Here is an 18,181-nt window from a genome sequence, read left to right as displayed (position 1 = left end):
ATATGCTGCAATGTCTTTACTTAATTGTTGAAAAGACGTATGCTGTTTGTGCTATTTGGCTATTAAGAACAATGCAGCCATGCTGAGGGTGTATGTTGCTTGGTGGTAGAGAGCTTGTTTAGCATGTGCTTGGCTTTAGGGCCAGTCTGCAGTAATGCAATCCAAACAAATAAAAAGCCCAACACAGTATGCTGTAAACCTGTGTCAGCTTGTTGAATACTTGTTTTTAATTCTTTGCGGTATATATCTTAATATTGGAGTTGGTGGATCATGTGATAATTTTAGGTTTAACTTTTTAAGGAGCTACCAATATTTTCCAGAGCAGTTGAATCACATTACATCCTACTAGTGGCATACCGAGTTTCTGATTTCTCTAAAGCTTTGACAGTACTTGTTATTTTCTGTAGCTTTGAGGTTCCTGGTAGTGTTAGAAGTGGTATAGTTGGGTTGTTTTGTTTTGTTTTTTTGTTTTGTACTGGGATCGAACTTGGGCCCTTTCACTTGCAAGGCAGGCAGTGAAACCAATTAGCCAAATCCCTGACCTTTTTTTTTTTTAACTTCTTTCTCTGCTGCTGGTTTATTTTTCATACAAATTTTGTATCTATTGTTCTTGCTGAATTCATGTGATAGTTCCAATAGTTTATTTATTGGATATTTTTGCCTATATTTTAATTTGTTGATTTCCAAGTGCTTTCATATTCGTCTTTTTAAAACAGTTATTGTAAGGATGCAATATTTTTGCAAATGGCTCAGATATTTATTAAGGCTTTAAATTCTCTAAAATTTTAAGATGCTCTAAATCTTAAGTTTATTTTCACTTTGGTTCTTTTGTACGTATTTCTTGAATAGTGATCCTTGGTAATCTCTCATGTATGAAGGATTAGGATGTTTGGTTTTGGTAGGTAATCTTTATGGATGTTGGAGCATCCGTGGTTAGTCCTGCTTATGTCTCTTTTGTCCCTAGCACCTATCTGCATGCACATTTGGATACTAAGCCTGGAGTCAGAATTTGTACAGGAAGTAAGACTCATAAGTGATTCTCCTGTTCTTTGAGCAGTATTTTAATTACCTTTATTTCATGAGAGCTTGTTTGGAGGTTCTAGCAGGGCAGCACAGCTACTTGTATACCCTTGACCAAGGAAACAGTCCTCCTCTGTCAGAGGTGGTTGGTCCTCTTCGACCAAGCATGCAGGTTTGGGAGGGATGCACATGGAGCAGTGAGGGAGGGAAGGGGACACCCACCTAGCCAGCCAGATCAGCTGAATCAACTTTGGCGATCAGTGGGGTGATGGATGTCGCAGCCAGATTGCCCTCACATCCGTAAAATTACCTTTATTTCTTAATCAAGTTTCTTTGTTCTGATTTTGGGGGTTTTTTTCTAGGCTTTAGGGGACTGGTGAAGGGAGCTGTTGCTTCTTTATAGTAGTCCTTTATTAAATATGTTGCTTGGGATGCTCATTCTGCTATGGCTTCTCTGTCTTTAGCCTCAGTTTTTCTTGTAGGAATTCTCCACTTCATTTTCTATGCCAATCCCTTTTTGCTTGTTTAATGGAATTATTTCTTATTTTCAGATTGTTAGAGATTTTTTAATTATGACAAAATGTGGACATATAGCACATGGATCTACTTTTCAGTATAAATAAGACAAACATATTAAAACTTATTATCTTTTCACGCATCTCAATATTCTGTTCTGTGTGTGTGCATTTCTAGAGTACAGAGCATTGTTTCCATTGCGATTTTTATTCTTATGTAGTAGCATACTGCATTCATCTTTTTGGTTATTCTTCATTCATTGTGGTTTTTGTTTATTTTGTTAGTGTGGCTTTTCTACGGTTTCAGTGGAATTTGAGTAGAGAGCATAAGTTGTCCTGTGTATTTCTTACTATGTCTTTATAAAAAGGGAGATTTAAACACCTTTTGAATGTACTGTCACTGTCTGGCATGTAGGAGAAAGGACTTGGTGTGTTACCTCTTCTTGTTTCAACTGGTGATGATAGGTGAATATGACACCTAGCAATGTTACGCAAGTAGGCAATTGAGTCTTACTGCTGACCTGCATTTGGTGGTATAAATTCTTTTGGGGACAGAGAAACACCATTCAGTTGTGTTCAGGGTTTAGCAGTGCTTGCATAAAGATTTGGGTATTGCAGGAAGGAATTTTAGTACAAACTGTACTAAAGAAACATTGGCCCAGAAAGGTGAGTTACTTTGCTGAAGTGAAAGGAAAAACACAAGGTTAGAATAACATTTTCTGTTCTTTCTACTTTATAATATTGAACCAGAGGTCAGCGTCCTCTGTTGATGATGCTTATGTTGATTTTTGCCTTCCTTTTAAAATGTTTACTGTATATGAATACCAAGAAATTTTTACTAAGCATGAACATAAATCCTTGGACTAATACTTTATTTGTCATGTTTTCTTAGGGTCAAAATGGTTTCAATCCCTGAATACTATGAAGGAAAGAATGTTCTTCTGACAGGAGCTACTGGTTTTCTAGGAAAGGTGCTTCTGGAAAAGTTGCTGAGATCTTGTCCTAAGGTGAATTCCGTGTATGTTTTGGTGAGGCAGAAAGCTGGACAGACACCCCAGGAACGAGTGGAAGAAGTCCTTAGTGGCAAGGTAAGTGGAGAATGATCATTTGCAGAGGAGAAAAAGTATGTGCTTTTACCAGTAATAATGGTAAGCATTACAAACTTAATTCCTCAACTTAATTAAGTTGGTATAGGATGGAATCAATCAGAAAAAAAATAAAACTTTTTTCTCATGGGTAAAATTTTCTCATAAGTTTTAAATTACTTTTATGGTAGATACTTAAACTGTGTTTTCAGGGCACACGAGGCAGGTTATTTGTCTTTAGTAGTTTAGTCTTCAGATAATAATTAGATAGTTTTGAATTACCTGATGTGATTTGATAACACTTAAATTTATAAGGACTAAATTGCTCTTTATTAACAGTATAAGGAGGTAGAGAAATCATATTTGAAAGTCAGTATTTGAAAGATGATAGAGGTCATACAGGATGTCATATATTTTTGAGTCTTTAGAAGAATGTTGCTAAGAAAAACTAGAAATGAGCCAGAGTAAAATTATTTCACAATCATAGTATGCTTGTGAATTCTCTCGATTGAATTTATATGGCATTCATTGATTCTAAATTTGGATTGGAAAACTCTTAAGTTTGATTTTGGTACACTGCAGGCATCTCAAAAAGGAATTTCCATTATAGCATTTATTTTTTAATAAGAAGGGTACTCCCATGAGTATCTAAATTTTTATAGGCCTGTTAATAAAAACCCAAAACTGTAGAAAATCTCTCTAGAGCAACCTCAGACTTTTCATTTTGAATGAATTACAGAGTTTTTTGTATTGGAACTAATTGTCCTGTCACATTAACCAATCTTTGACATTGTGTGGTAGATACTCCTCATAATGTTGGTTTTATTTAAACCTAGAATTTGAGAGTATTTCTCACAAATTTAGAAATTATCTTTATATTTTTTAATTACACAAATCAGTGCCATATTAGACTCCCTTAACTGTGTAATTTTTTAAAAAAAATTCTTTGTTGAATCCTTTTGGGAATCCTTTACTTCCCTTAAAACCTATAAAAAAAACTAGGCCAATGATTTAGCTCAGTGGCTCCACCACTCCCTCTCAAGAGCAAGGTCCTGAGTTTGATCCCCCCAAAATATAAAAAACTCAAAGTAGAAATAAAAATAAAAGACAGACAGTAGAAAACAGGGAAATATTTTGTAAGTATGAAGAGGATTAAGAGAAGTTGAGGGTGGGGGACCTAAAAAGACATGTACCAACTACCTACGCTGAATATACTACAAAGGTATACTTTTAAAAACAGAACAAAACAAAAACCCTAGGAGAAAGGAGTCATTGAGGAGGCTCTACGACCACCAGGGCTTTTCTAAGTAAAAATGCCTGCGTCTCAGTTTTTTTGCTTTCTCTGCCCAAGTCAATTTTATCTTAAACCACTGATGAGGATGTGTTTTAACGCCTGCCTCCCAACATCTCATTCTGCCAGAGGGATTCAATTTCATTTATTTTTAAGAAAACATTTATTATACCTATTTAGTCTTGGGCATTTGACTTGACACACAGGGCATTGAATTCAGGGATAAATGAGAGGGAATCTTTGCTTCCTGGAAAAATTTTTAGGAGGGAGAAGGGAAGGAAGGAAATGTAGACGTGTTGAGAGGGACCTGGACAGCAGCAGTTGGTGAAATTGATGGCTTGGTGTAGGAATGGAGTGCTTGAAATACTCTTGGTGTAGGAATTGAGGGCTTGAATATTCTTGGTTTAGGAATGGAGGGCCAGAGTAATCTTGGTTAGGAATAGAAGACCTGAATAATCTTAGTGTAGGAATGAAGGGCTTGAGTGAAATGTCAGAGTTGAGCATCTCCTCTGGGATGTCTAGGACAGTGCTTCTAAAGTTTCCTTCACAATAAGTCTAATTTGTAAAGAAAATGAGTATTTTTGTACTCGGAGTCTAAAATTTTAATGAACATGTGATCATTATTTTCAGTATAAAAATGTTTTGTCCCCAAATACTTGACTAAAATTGATAACACCTTGTTATGGTTTAGATCTAAAAGTGTTCTTCCAAAGTCTCATATTCAGAGCTCTAACCTCATCAATAGATTAACCCACTAATGAGCTCATGGATGAATAGGCTATTAAGAAGTGTTTCTTAATTGGAGAAAATAGTTCACTGGGGGCATGGGTCACTAGGAGCATGCTTTTGAAGGGACTTTCTTTTCTCTGACTATTTATTGCGCTCTCTGCTTCCTGGCTGCTGTGAGATGAGCTGCTTTGCTCCACTCCCTTCCATCATGATGTTTCTGCCTTGGAGCCAGATGACCATGGACTGAATCGTCTGAAACTAAGCCAAAAGTAAACCTTTAAACTGTGTATGTCAGATATTTTGACCCAGTATCTTTGTATTTTATACAATACAAAAGTAACTAATTTACTTGTGTCTCCAGTTTCCTCCTGCCATATTCCACCACTTAATCCTGGGGCCACTTTTTCCCCATGTATACCATTGCTGGTGAATCAATGAAAATGAGTCCTTTTTGTGTCAGGTAGCATTGAGTATGTAGTTTAACTCCTACTTTGAACATAGGCAAAAAATACATACCATAAACATTAACTTGTAGCAAGGTTTCTCAGCTTCAGCAATATTGACATTTTGGGCTGAGAAGTTTTTTACTGTAGGGGCTATCCTATGTATTTTCCTGGCCTCTACCACTAGGTACTATTTCATTGTTGTGACTAGAAAAAATGTTTCCAGATGTTGCCAGATGTCTCTGGAGACCAAAATACCCATACTTGAGAACTGCAGATGCATGAAAATGTCTCAGGGAAAAGAAACTTCATTGGATGGTAGGAACTGAATCAAGGTCATTGATACTGGGGTAAGGTGCATGTAGCTCATTGGTTGTGCTCTTGCCTAGTATGTGCAGAGCCCTGGATTTGATACCTAGCACCACAAAATACAATACAATAGTTGATCATGAAGTAAAGTATGGAAAAGCAATAAAGTATATTCAAAAGACATCAGTGAACTTAATAAAATAGGAAGTAGAGTCCTGGTGAACTAGAACCACTGGGATGGTAGTAGAAAATGAAGTGCATGATTGTGTATATCCTAGTGGTAGTGGCCATCGACAATCGGTAGAATGAAGTGTGACTCCAAAGTGTTAGTACTCTTCTGGTCATTCCTTAGGTTCCTTTTTCTCTGCTTGTACCTTAAATATTAATATTCTTCAGGTTTCTGGCCTAAGCCTTGATCTCTTCTTAATAGGCCCAGTGAGGTGGTCACTCAGCACTCTGTGAGTTAAATGGTTATATTTTAAACTGGATTTGAAAGTAGTTTCATACAGTTTTGATTTTGCTCATTTTGTTTCTATCTGGGTGATCTCTTCGCTTCTCAGGGCTTCAGTTAATGCTGCTGTGTGTTTGTTATTAAAACCTGTATCACCTCTGACTCTCTCCCCATTGAACTCAAGACCCATGAAGCCAATACCTCTGCAATGGCATTTAGGCACTTTACACTCAGCACTCACAGACTGAATTCCTGTCTTCAAAACTTTTTCTTTCCAGTGTTTTGCATAATCGAAGTTTTTAAACTTAACAAATATTTATCAAATCTGTGCCTTTTCTATGTACTTTGCTATTTAGGGCCTGTGTACTGAGCAAAACAGCAGTCCCTATTCTCTTGCAGTTTACATTTCTTTTTTTTTTGGTGCTGGGGATCGAACTCAGGTCCTTGTGCTTGCAAGGCAGGCGCCAGAACCTCTGTGCTAAATCCCCGGCCCCTGCAGTTTACTTTTCTTATCCCTCAAATCTAGTCATTGGCCAACTCCAGTTGATGTTACCTCCCAAATCTTTCTAAAAAAATTTTTTTTTCATTCTATTCTGGAACACTGATTTTCTGCTTTATAATTTCAGGGCCTTTTCTCCCTCACTTTTGTTCCCAGTGCTCACATACACACATGCATGTGTTATTTGTCCCTCAGATCTCTCCTTGAGAAGTTGTGTGTGGCCTTACTGAGGTGTGTTAAGCATGTGTCCCATGCAGTCTCATAGCACTGTATTATTAATGTTTTATTATTTATACCACTATATTGTAATTGTCCATTTACTTGTCTAGTTTTTAGTACTAGATTGTAAACAATTTGAAGGGAAAGTCCATTTCCTTATTTTCTCACAATATAAAAGGTACCTGACTAATATGAAATACTTAGGAATTTTTTAAAATTAAGACACTAATTTTTAAGTAACTAGGAATAGTGGAAGGAGAGGCTATTGAATATGAAAGTTGTTTAGGAAAATGAAAGTGGGCATTGTTTGTAATATATAGACATTCTTCCCAGGTTAAAAATCTTCTTAAAACTTCAAACATGTGCTGTAATTGGAGTGGTGAATTATAGTGTGATCATAGGTAGCATAGGTGTTGCTCTATTATGTCTGGCATTAAAAACTAAAGCTTTATTCATACTCAATGTGCCTTTGCACTTTAATTATCTTGTGATCCAATTGGTTATCCAGCAAAATGTATTCCTTTGGCTATAAAAAATGTTGCAGTTTCAGTCTAAATCCTATATATATATTTTCCAAAGTTTGTCTAATTTCTAGTCTATATATTTGCTTCCCAACTTTTAAAAAATTTGTTCTAAGATTTTAGGTTGAATGTGAATGATAGTACTTAATTCTACTGAACAGGTATAAAACAAATGAAATGAAGTGATAAATTAAGTTCTGGATTTTAGAAATCTGAATGATCCTTTTAAAACATGTCTTGATGCATTGCTTAAGTCTACTCTGAGGAATAATCTAATTAACCAAAGTGTTGACCTCTTTGAATCTTAGATTCTATATCTCTAAAATGGGGATGATAATATAAGCCCCATAGGATATTTTCTTAATAATAGCAACTTCAGGAAATATATAGTATAAGTTGTTAAAATATCATCTTTGGTGGGGAAAAGGGTTTATAGTGAGTTTTAGAAAATGGAAAAATATTATCCTAAAATAAGCATTTCTCCTCTCTGATAGCTCTTTGACAGACTGAGAGATGAAAATCCAGATTTTAGAGAGAAAATTGTAGCAATCAACAGTGAACTCACCCAGCCTAAACTGGCTCTTAGTGAAGAAGATGAAGAGGTCATCATAGATTCTACCAATATTATATTTCACTGTGCAGCTACAGTACGGTTTAATGAAAATTTAAGGTAGGTTCAAGTATTTTTGTAATATTTGAACTTATTTTTAATCAAATTGTTTTGAAAGTGATTGAAATTGATTGTTTTTTATATATGCTAATTGTGGATTTCAGTGTTCTATAGAATGTTAAAAGTATCAGTTTAAAAACATAGGATAACTTTGTGTGTTTACTGCAAGTGCTTTTCATGAATTTAAAAGTGAGACAGAGAAAGCCCCAAAATGGAGAAGAAGTTTTGTATGGTGGGCACACTCATAATCCCAGAGTACTTGGGAGGCTGAGGCAAGAGAATTGCCTGTTTGAGGCCAACCTGGCCTTAGTTGGTTCACCAGCATGGAACACAGTGAGACCCTGTATCAACAAACAAAGAAATAAAATAATTGGAGAAGATTAAAAACACTGCCTTGGTAGCAATTAGGAGCAAGCTACGTTGGATGTAAGTTTAATTTAGAAAATACTTTGGACTTCAGTATGCTTCTTTCAAGAAAAGAAATAACAGTGTAAGTTCATTATTTAAAAAAAAATACAATGATAATGCATTTAGAATAATAGTTCTTAGTTCAGTGTATTCTTTTTGATTGTTTATCCGAAAATAGAGGGTTTATGATATTTGTCTAATTTATAGTCTTATGACAGTTAAAATAGTATAGCTTTCTTTTAAGGTTTTAAAACTATATGAAGGGCTTCTTTTTAAAATGTTTAAATTATTATAATTACAAAGGACTGTGGTATTTTTTGCCATATCATCTTATCAGCCTAACATTACATATATGAGAGTTTGTAATGCCAGAGCATTACAGCGGGTTTTGCCCCTATTTCTAGTGAGGGCACTGTGAAGTCCCTTATATTTCTGCAGCAGTGTTTTCATGCATTATGTTATTCCATGCTAATCTTGTCCAGTGTAAAATAGCCAAATCCATTTTACACTTAAGAAGCTGAGGCAGCGCTGTATTGGAAAGAGAAAGAGCTTGGAAACTATCCTAGTTCTCCTCTTGATTTATTTATTGGCTGATGAGTTCAGGCAAGTTATTAACTTCTTTAAGTTTCCTCATCTATAAAATTAATACAGTATTTCTCAAAAGATTTTTTTCTTCTTTTATAAGTTTTAATGATGTGTCAGCTTGCTAATTTACCAAATAAAATTTGAACATGTAGCAGTTGTTTTATTTCCCTTTTGGTTCTTTCTGTGCAGCCAACAAGTAAAGTAAATACCATGCAGCAATTATGTGTTCATGATTCGAAGGCGATGAAAGAATGTTATAGAACTATATAGTATCTTATTTTCACAAAATATGTATTATGTCTGTATTTATATGTTTTTCTATATTTGCTAATGTTTTTAGATGATGTACTTACAGATGGTTTTTAGTTTTATCTGTATATATTCTACCATGAACACATATTAATCTTCAAATAAAAATGTTTACAAATACTTTTTAAACAATATTTTCAGAGCAACACTTAAATCTTAAAGGATTGATATTCTCATCAACTAATAAAACTTTTTAAATTTTCCATTTAAAGTTTCTTTTCATGTATGTTTTTGCATATAAATCTAAATTCATTTTAACTAATATTTCCAAGATTGTAAATGTAGTCCCTAGTTTTTGGTGCTTTATCATTCCCAAAATTCATTGTATAACATAATTATTCTAACATATTTTTCTTCCATGGTTCTGACCTTCAATTTCTCAGTAACTAAGAGAGTTCACAAAGCTCTATTAAACTTTTATGTTTTCAGGACAAAAATGTATATGGATAATGTTACAGTCTTAATTGTTGTAGTCTTCATTGACTTAAAGGGAGAAATCAGATAGTTCTAAAGGGAAATTTGATTTGTTAACAGACAGAATTAATGAGGGTAAATCTCATCAACATAACATTTACAAAGAGGGCATTTCTCTTTTTTGTTTCCCTGGGATAAAGGAGGCTACCATAAATAAAAAGGACATCTTTTCATCATTGTTCTATATTCTTATACTAGAGAGTCTGTAGTAGACAGGGTCAATACTGTATTTTTCTCTTCTTGTCAGGGTATATGTATCCATTGAATATTCACAGACTAAGCCGTAGTCATCACATCAGAATTATTTCTGTGCAGCAATGTTAATAGATGTTGATATCTAAATGGTGATAGGACATTAGATTTGAACCAAACCTTCTAAAATACTAGCTGTGGCACTATAGTGGCCTCTTAAAAAATAATTATTCCTTATAACTATTTGTTAAATTAATCCACAAATATAAAATTGCACAGAGCTTTTAGTTGCAAGGAGGAAGAATACATTATGCTTTGGTATCTTGGGGAGAAACCAAGATGTAGCTGTATATAGACCCTATTTACCAACTCCATATAGTCTATTAGAGGAGATAGGAAATGGTTAAATAACTAGCATAGAGGTTAGAAAACAATGTGGTATGTTCATACATCAAGTGCTATGAAAATTGAGAGCATATAGTTTTAGATAAGGTTCCTAAATCTTGAGATGGGAAAAAATTGATAGGAAGATTAGTTAGGAGTATAGTACTTTTGTAACCACTGTCCCCACAGTGAGCTTTAGAGACATCTTTAAAATTACAGATATCTAAGTCCTCTATTCTAAGATTGATTTCCTTGGTTGCCAAATGTGATTGTATTAAGATTTTAAAAAATGGCCATTATAGTAGTGATACAGGCTCACCTAGGCATTGTTTTCTCAGGGGTAAGATGAGGTAAAAAGAGATTTGTATCAAAATGGTTCAAGGAACTTACTTAAAATGCATTTGAACAAGCTTTATTTCAAACATTAAAAATATCTGAGGATGAGGTTTAGGAGCCTGTATCTTTAATACAATCTCAGTTGTATGTTATGCCAGTTATGAAAGTGCTGGTTTGAGGATTTTAGAAGTATTATGTAGATTTTGAAGAACCCTAAATGTTTTGTAAGATTGGTAAATGAGAAAATTTATTGGCAGTTCAAATTGAACATTGTCTTTTTTCTTTCCGAAGTGGTTTCTCTGTCTATATATAATGAAAGACCACAGTTGCAAAGATTTGCTCATTTTCCACCCCTTTCCTAAAAGCCTGTTTTTAGCATTTGTGGCTCCGTTATAGTTAAAACATAATGAAACATTCTTGTTTAGTACTAAGTACTATGTCAGGTCAAACATGACAGGGTCTCAGCCTGAAGTTCAGCAAAATAGGAATTGGGTTGGGGTAGAATAGCCTGACAGAGAGATACCTAGAGTTACCTTACAGTGGCATGAAATAGTTTCAGGTTGAGCTCTTCAAGTAGGGTGGAGGGAGGCAGGACACAGGAACCTGTGCCTGTGGAGTTATTCCTTTCAATGACCCAGAAACACTGAAACCACTCTCAGAAGCAAGTAACAGAATATCCAGAACATTACTCTCTACACCCATTGTTTTGCAAATGAAAAAGAAAACAGCACATTCCCTACTAGTCCAGTGGATAGTATCCTCTCTGTGAAATGACTTTCTGGCTAGATTTCCATTTGAATAGATTTGTTTGCCCTCAGTTGAGATAAGGAAAAACCCCATGATTAAAAGATTCCACTCCAATTTCATTAAAATTTTGTTATTTTCATAATCTCTAAATATATATATATAAATAAGGCATAGGTGTCCCCTCTCCCCTTTTATGAATTTTTCCTTGTTTCTGGGGACCCAGAACTTTTTATCCTGTCCCCAGGAACTTGTAACAAAATACTCTCTATATACCTGTCCCCAAACAGTAGTGTTCTCATTCCTGTTTTGAAAACAAGGTAGATATCAAAGCACTGCTTTATAGTCAAGTGGATTGGAATATACAAATGACAGTATAGCAAAGAATAGTTGGCTTTTTTTCCTTCTAAATACCAACAATTATTTTGCAAAGTTTATGTTATTTTTAATTCTTTCTGAATATTTTATATTTTTATAAACATGGACTTTCTAATTTTACTTTTAAAATTTAGTGTAGAAACAATTTTCTTATTTCTAATTTTATGACTAATTTTAGTGATTTGATGACATTCTGTCATTGATACAGTATGTGATTCATTTCATATAATGAATTTAAGGAATTTTAATTTTTTTTTCTAAAAAAGTAAAGAGAACAGTTTTTTTCTGTAATTTCTCAACTTCTGGTTCTTCTAATTTCTTTTTGAACGGTTGTGTTGACTTTTAGTGTAAATACAGTTGTAAATACTGTGTTGGTTTTAGCACTGGTATTATCTCATTCCCCCCTTTAGTTTTTAATTGGCAAAATTGTATATGTCATGTACAACCTGTTTTGAGCTAATAATGTATTAACCTCACATACTGGTTTTGAGGGGATGAGAACTCCTAAAATCTACTCTCAGTGACTTTGACAAATACATTGTTAGTGATTATCATCATGTAGACCTTTGGATCAAACATTTTTTTTAAAAGCTATAAGCAAAATTCAATAGAAAACAAAAACTACCCAACATTTATTACCTTAATATTTATTGGCTGCTTGTTGTGAGACTACATTAGGAAAAGTACAGAATGCTTGCAAGCTATTTGTTTTATTTAATTTTATATAAGTGTAGTAGGTAGATTCCATTGTTGTTTCCTTTTACAGGTGAAGAAATCTTTACAGGAGAAGCCTGAGTGCTTGAGTGACTTTTCATCTTAGCTGATAGGGGGGCCAAGCCAAGATTTGAGCCCAGTCTGATTCCAGAGCTTTGTTCTCCATCCTGCTTCATGTGATAATATGTGCTTTTTGTATTCATACAGATTGTTCTTATGGTCTTCATATGATTGATTCTATTAAAGGCTATATTCTTTAATTGTGATAAAACGCTGTACTTGCTTTATTGAACTATTCCATTAATAATGAATATTTGGACTCTGTAGGCTTTATTAATAGAAGGTGCTTCATTGATTTCTTCCCTGCAAAATATACTTTTGCTTTTGTGGAATTATTCACTGAAATTCTGAAAAGGGAAATATATAGATCATTTTGGAATCTTGCTATGCCTGTTACAAGAAAGTTTTATCATAATATTCCTTTGAATTTTTAAGGTATTCTTAAAATTATTTGTATTATTATTATTACAGAGAGGGAAATAGACGTTCTTTTTTGATAATATAGTAATGTTTCTGAACTCTCACTTTTTTTTCTGCTATTGGGGATTGAGCTTGGGACCTTGCGCTTGAGAGGCGGGCAGCAGCACCATTGAGCTAAATCCCCAGCCCTTTTGAACTCTCTCTGAATTATATATTAATATAATTTAACATTTCTGAGTTTTATTTGGCAATTATACTTTTACAGGTAACTAACTGTACCTCAGCATTTTAAAATTACTCAGCCATTTGAGTTTTTTCTACTTGCCCATATCATGAAAGATAAAACGTTTAGAAACCAAGATGCAGAGGATGTTTAGGATGAGTTCACAGTGTATACAGAAAAGCCAAAGACTGAAATGATCTGAATATATTTTGGGCAATTATTTTTAATGTGTACTTTTACTTCTCAACCCTGCAGTGCAGTTTATTTTATAATCACAAAATTTCTTTTAGAACCTAGAAGTAGAATGAATGTACTTTGTACTGAAATAAAATATATAAAATACCTAAAGAATCAGAAGTCTATTTTTGTGTCTGTGTACCTCCTTAATGAAAAAAAAATTTTGTTAAACAAAATAAGTAACATAGATTTCCAGTATTTCATTGTCACTTTCTTTTACAGAGATGCTGTTCAGTTAAATGTAATTGCTACGCGACAGCTTATTCTCCTTGCACAACAAATGAAGAATCTGGAAGTGTTCATGCATGTCTCAACAGCATATGCCTACTGCAATCGAAAGCATATTGATGAAGTAGTCTATCCACCTCCTGTAGATCCCAAGAAGCTGATTGATTCTTTAGAGTATGTTTGTTTAAAATGTATATACGTTGCTTTAATCCCAAGGTTTATTTTTTCCTCTTTTTCTCTCCTTCATACACTTGCACATACACATGTGTACATTTATTTCTTCCTTTATTCAACAAATAATTGCATATCTGCAAAATTTTTTATTATATAGATTTATGTAAGTGGTGAAGTCAGTGTGGAACTTCATACTTACTCATGTATAATGGTTAGACAGAGGCCTCTGATCAGTTCATCCATCATCCTAGGGGTTCTGCTTTTCAGGTAATCAGTCCTAGTAAACCAAAGGTACCTCTGGAAATCAGTTTTGGTCTGTTTAATAACAAGGTTCCAATTAACTAAAGGCTACAAACATCTTCCCTTCTTTTCCCCTCCATATAATGGAGTATATCAGTGATGGCGAACCTTTTAGATCTTTCAATGATAGCAAATAGCTAGCTGCAGCATGCATGCCATAGGTTCACCTCCACTAGAGTATATATAGGATAGTCTTTAATTATTAAGGAATCAGAGGAGTCATCATCCTTTAATTCATACTCCCTAGGATTTTGCTTACCATCTTGCTCAGGTGTGGGATCCTATCAGTAATTATTACATGAATATTTTTAAGTACATGATGGATGTGTATTAAGTGAAATATGCATATACCATGGGCTAATTCTTACTTCAGCTTATGTGTTCTTATCAAGTGCAATAAACAAGATCAGAATCTTTTTTCTTGTATAGACAACAGTTATAGAAACATTCCAACATCCATCTTCACATACTTGTTAATCTTGATATAATATCTGAGCTTTTGTATCTGTTCATCTGTCCTTAGCCTTCTTTTATCTATTCACTTTTGACTCCTTAATCACCATCCCTTTTTTCTTCTAAAATAAGCACACAGTCTTTGTTTTTAAGGCTTTCCTGCCAATCATTCTGAGGAAACAGGAAAATTAATAAGCATAAGAATTTAGTGAGACATTCTTTGAATAATGCTGAATCTATCTTAGGACTCAGGAACTGGTTGTAGTCAAAAGTGTCCACTATCTGGGAAAAATTGATTATGGAAGTTAATGAGACATACTACTTTTTTTCTTGTTACTGGTGTATATAAACATCTAAGGTATTGAGAAATAACTTGTAAGCTAATTTTTTTCACCTTTCCTTGCTAGCATAGTTTTGTGATAACTCATGGGTTTGCTCATGGTCATAAGGCTAACTTGCTAAAATCTATGCTCTAGTTCTGTAGAGTTGCTATGTACCCCTTATTAACTATCCCTGTTTTCAGTTTTTTATTTGTTTTTTTTTTGAGACAAAGTCCTGCTTTGTAGTCCAGGCTGTCGTTGAACTCACTGTGTAGTCCAGGTTGGCCTCAGCTGCTGGGATCCTCACGCCTCCACATTCTGAATGCTAGGGTTACAGACTTGTGGCACCAGGCCCAGCAAACTCCCAGTTTTCAAAACTCATCTCCATTGTGGAATTTTTCCTAAGTTGGATAGCAGTCTCCCTTCATTTTAATTAATGTTCTTTTCCTTCCACCTATTAGAAGTACTTCTGTCTTTTTCTTTTTTCTTTTTTTTTGAGGTTATTGGTACAATCTAGGTATACAAATACAGTTACATTCATCATTGGGATTCTGTGCCTTTACATAATAGATCTCTTCTCATTTTCTTTTTTTTTGAGGTTATTGGTACAATCTAGGTATACAAATACAGTTACATTCATCATTGGGATTCTGTGCCTTTACATAATAGGTCTTGATTCTCATTTTTCCCCTTGTCCCTGCCCTCCCTTCACCCCCTCCTCCCCTCCTCATTTACAAACACTTTATTTCCATTTTTTCAGTTTCTCATATTTTTTTCCTCTCCCTTATTACGTTTCCCCCACCCTTCCCACTTTTCTTACACCTTTAGCCCTTTACTTCTTATTTCACATTATTAATAGAAGTACTGCTGAATACAGAAGAAAATTTGTCTTGATCATCTCCATGTTATGTGTCCTTATCAGTGTGTATATCATTAGAATGTAACAGTAATGAGTCCACTTTTATGCCCAGCATAGACAAAAAGGAAAAAAAAAAAACCCTACAAGCAAGTATGTAACATATAAGAATCAGAAATTTACATCAGGAAACACTATAGACATAACTAGTTTATCACATTACTTTTGCAGATGATCTGAGTAGACCATTTGTTTTCAGAGATACTGAGAGAATTGGAGGAATTTTGTGACTTCAGAGTAGGTTAATTGAATTTTCATAGCATGTTTCAATACATTTTCATTGTTTATTCTAGTACTTAATAATATTGTGAGGACTTATAGTTTTAGTGCTTCTTCATCTTAAGTGTTTAGATTATTTGATCATTGTTAATGTATGTGAATTGCAAATGTATATAATTAACATGATACTCTGTTAGGTGCTTATGTACAGTCTATACATAATTCTTAATTTGAAACATTTGAGGCCAGTTACATTTTAGAACGTATTTGGGTCTTAAGAAAGAAAATACAATTTATGTGTTGTCTGATATAACGCAATTTCACTTTGGTCTGGGGTAGCATTCTTGATCAAACATATATGAAATATATGTTTTGGTTTTTTTTTAGGAGAAAGCTGCTTTTAATTGAAAAATAAAGTCATTTTAAATAAGATTGTAACAAGAAAAATCAGATATGTTTGAATGTTCAAAGTTCACCTTAATAGTTTTATTCTTTAGTAAAATACCTGGAAATATTTTCATATGCCATTTCTTTGTTTACAGATGGATGGATGATGGCCTAGTAAATGATATCACACCAAAATTAATAGGCGACAGACCTAATACATACATATACACAAAAGCTTTGGCAGAATATGTTGTACAGCAAGAAGGAGCAAAGCTAAATGTGGCAATTGTAAGGCCGTCAATTGTTGGTGCCAGTTGGAAAGAACCTTTTCCTGTAAGTTGTTAGAAAGTTTTATAAATAATTGGAACTGAGGATTTTAAGCCATACTATATTTTCATTACCAAAAAGAGGCCCTTCTAGAGGTAGATTTCACAAAATAAGCAAGGTACAAGAGATTTCTATGATAATTTGCTGTTACAGTATTTGTAAATCCCTAGAATAAAATAAGCCACATATATAAAATAAAAGATAAATTGATTTAGGAGCAACATAGATCTATGTGGTGGTACTGATAACATCTCTTTTTGCTTGGATAATTACTCTATATTCCTGTTTTACTCAGTAAATTTCTAATTAGGGTGCTGCATTAGTAAATAGCATAAAATCAAAATGGAACAGAACGGTCTTAAGTTAGTACAATTAAATATACACTCCTTTTTATTAAATACCCTTTGTAGAGAAATAATGGAAAAATAACCCTTGGAAATATTTTACTTAGCTATTTAGTATCCCAGAGGAAGGTGACTTCTATTTGGGCTGGGGACAATATTCTGACTGAGTGTAGATATTTTAGTTTTTGAAAGAAAATTATGAAGTATCTGTTTGGAGTTACAGATTTCAAATAATCTCTAGGTCATATTTCTAAGCTCCCTTCATTCTCCTTTTAATTTTTGGCATTAGGGATGGATTGATAACTTTAATGGACCAAGTGGTCTCTTTATTGCGGTAAGTAAATTTTTTGATTTACTTAATATCCTTTGTTTTTTCTGTTTTCTTTAGTTCTTTTTAAATTAAATACACACACACACACACACACACACACACACACATACTTTGGCTTATATTATCTTACGGTGTTGTTTTTAATTTCAACAAAGGCAGGGAAAGGAATTCTTCGAACAATGCGTGCCTCCAACAACGCCCTTGCAGATCTCGTTCCTGTAGATGTAGTTGTCAACACAAGTCTTGCGGCAGCCTGGTATTCTGGAGTTAATAGGTACATGAGATGATAATGTTGCTTATTAAATATGTAATAACTGTAAGGGAAATTTGAACAACTAACGTTAATTCCTTAGTCCTGATACTGCCATACCAATATGTAGTCAGTATCACTGTCAACTGCAGAGGTTAAGCATGGGGCAGTAGACCAGCAATAGCAGTGAAAAATTAATATTAATCCTCATGTGCATTTTACAGAATATATAAATTCATTAGTGATTATTAGTAAGGGAGAAAAGCCCACCCCAAAGATGTTATTTTAATCCCAACTAAAATCTGGTTTAAGTTTGACATAAAGAGTTGAAATTCAGAGGATGGTTTGTATATCTCAGACCTGGCCCTGAAGAATAGCTTTAATCAGTGCATGAACATCCCTTGAAAAGGCAATAGTAGCATTTACAGGGAACTCCTAAATTTTAAGGTTCCTATTAAATTATTTTTTCAGAGTTAAAGTCAGTACTTTATATCCTTTAAAAGGGAAGAATATGATTATATAAATATGTTGTTTTGGCAAAAGGGAATTTAATCCACAATTTTTTTTCAGCTTGAGCCTGTGAAAATAAGACAGAGCTAAGATTGATTGTTACTGTTTTCCTTACTTTTAAAAACAAGATATTCCTACTAATACAAGGGAAAAATGTGAGAAGAAAATTTATATTTATTTATAATTTTGGAGGGTAGAAGGAATAT

The 18,181-nt window shown here is 33.9% G+C and overlaps 1 protein-coding gene across 3 annotated transcripts in view; it reads left to right on the top strand.

The window, feature by feature from the left end:
* Far1 (fatty acyl-CoA reductase 1) overlaps positions 1–18,181 on the top strand; it is a 57,799-nt gene that overhangs the window by 25,673 nt on the left and 13,945 nt on the right. For all 3 annotated transcript variants that reach the window (XM_010615223.3, XM_010615221.3, XM_033764130.1), the window contains exons 2-7: positions 2,428–2,623; positions 7,577–7,752; positions 13,439–13,618; positions 16,369–16,546; positions 17,174–17,218; positions 17,371–17,489. In XM_010615223.3, coding sequence (XP_010613525.1) covers positions 2,435–2,623; positions 7,577–7,752; positions 13,439–13,618; positions 16,369–16,546; positions 17,174–17,218; positions 17,371–17,489 — 887 coding nt within the window. In that variant the 5' untranslated portion in view covers positions 2,428–2,434. The remainder of the gene's footprint in view (positions 1–2,427; positions 2,624–7,576; positions 7,753–13,438; positions 13,619–16,368; positions 16,547–17,173; positions 17,219–17,370; positions 17,490–18,181) is intronic.

This window comes from Fukomys damarensis, unplaced genomic scaffold (genome assembly GCF_012274545.1).
Source record: "Fukomys damarensis isolate Sample0158 unplaced genomic scaffold, DMR_v1.0_HiC HiC_scaffold_16, whole genome shotgun sequence".
NCBI classification, from domain to species: Eukaryota; Metazoa; Chordata; class Mammalia; order Rodentia; family Bathyergidae; genus Fukomys; species Fukomys damarensis.
The sequence above is the reverse complement of the archived record's forward strand: the minus strand, read 5'-3'. Positions and strand labels throughout refer to the sequence as shown.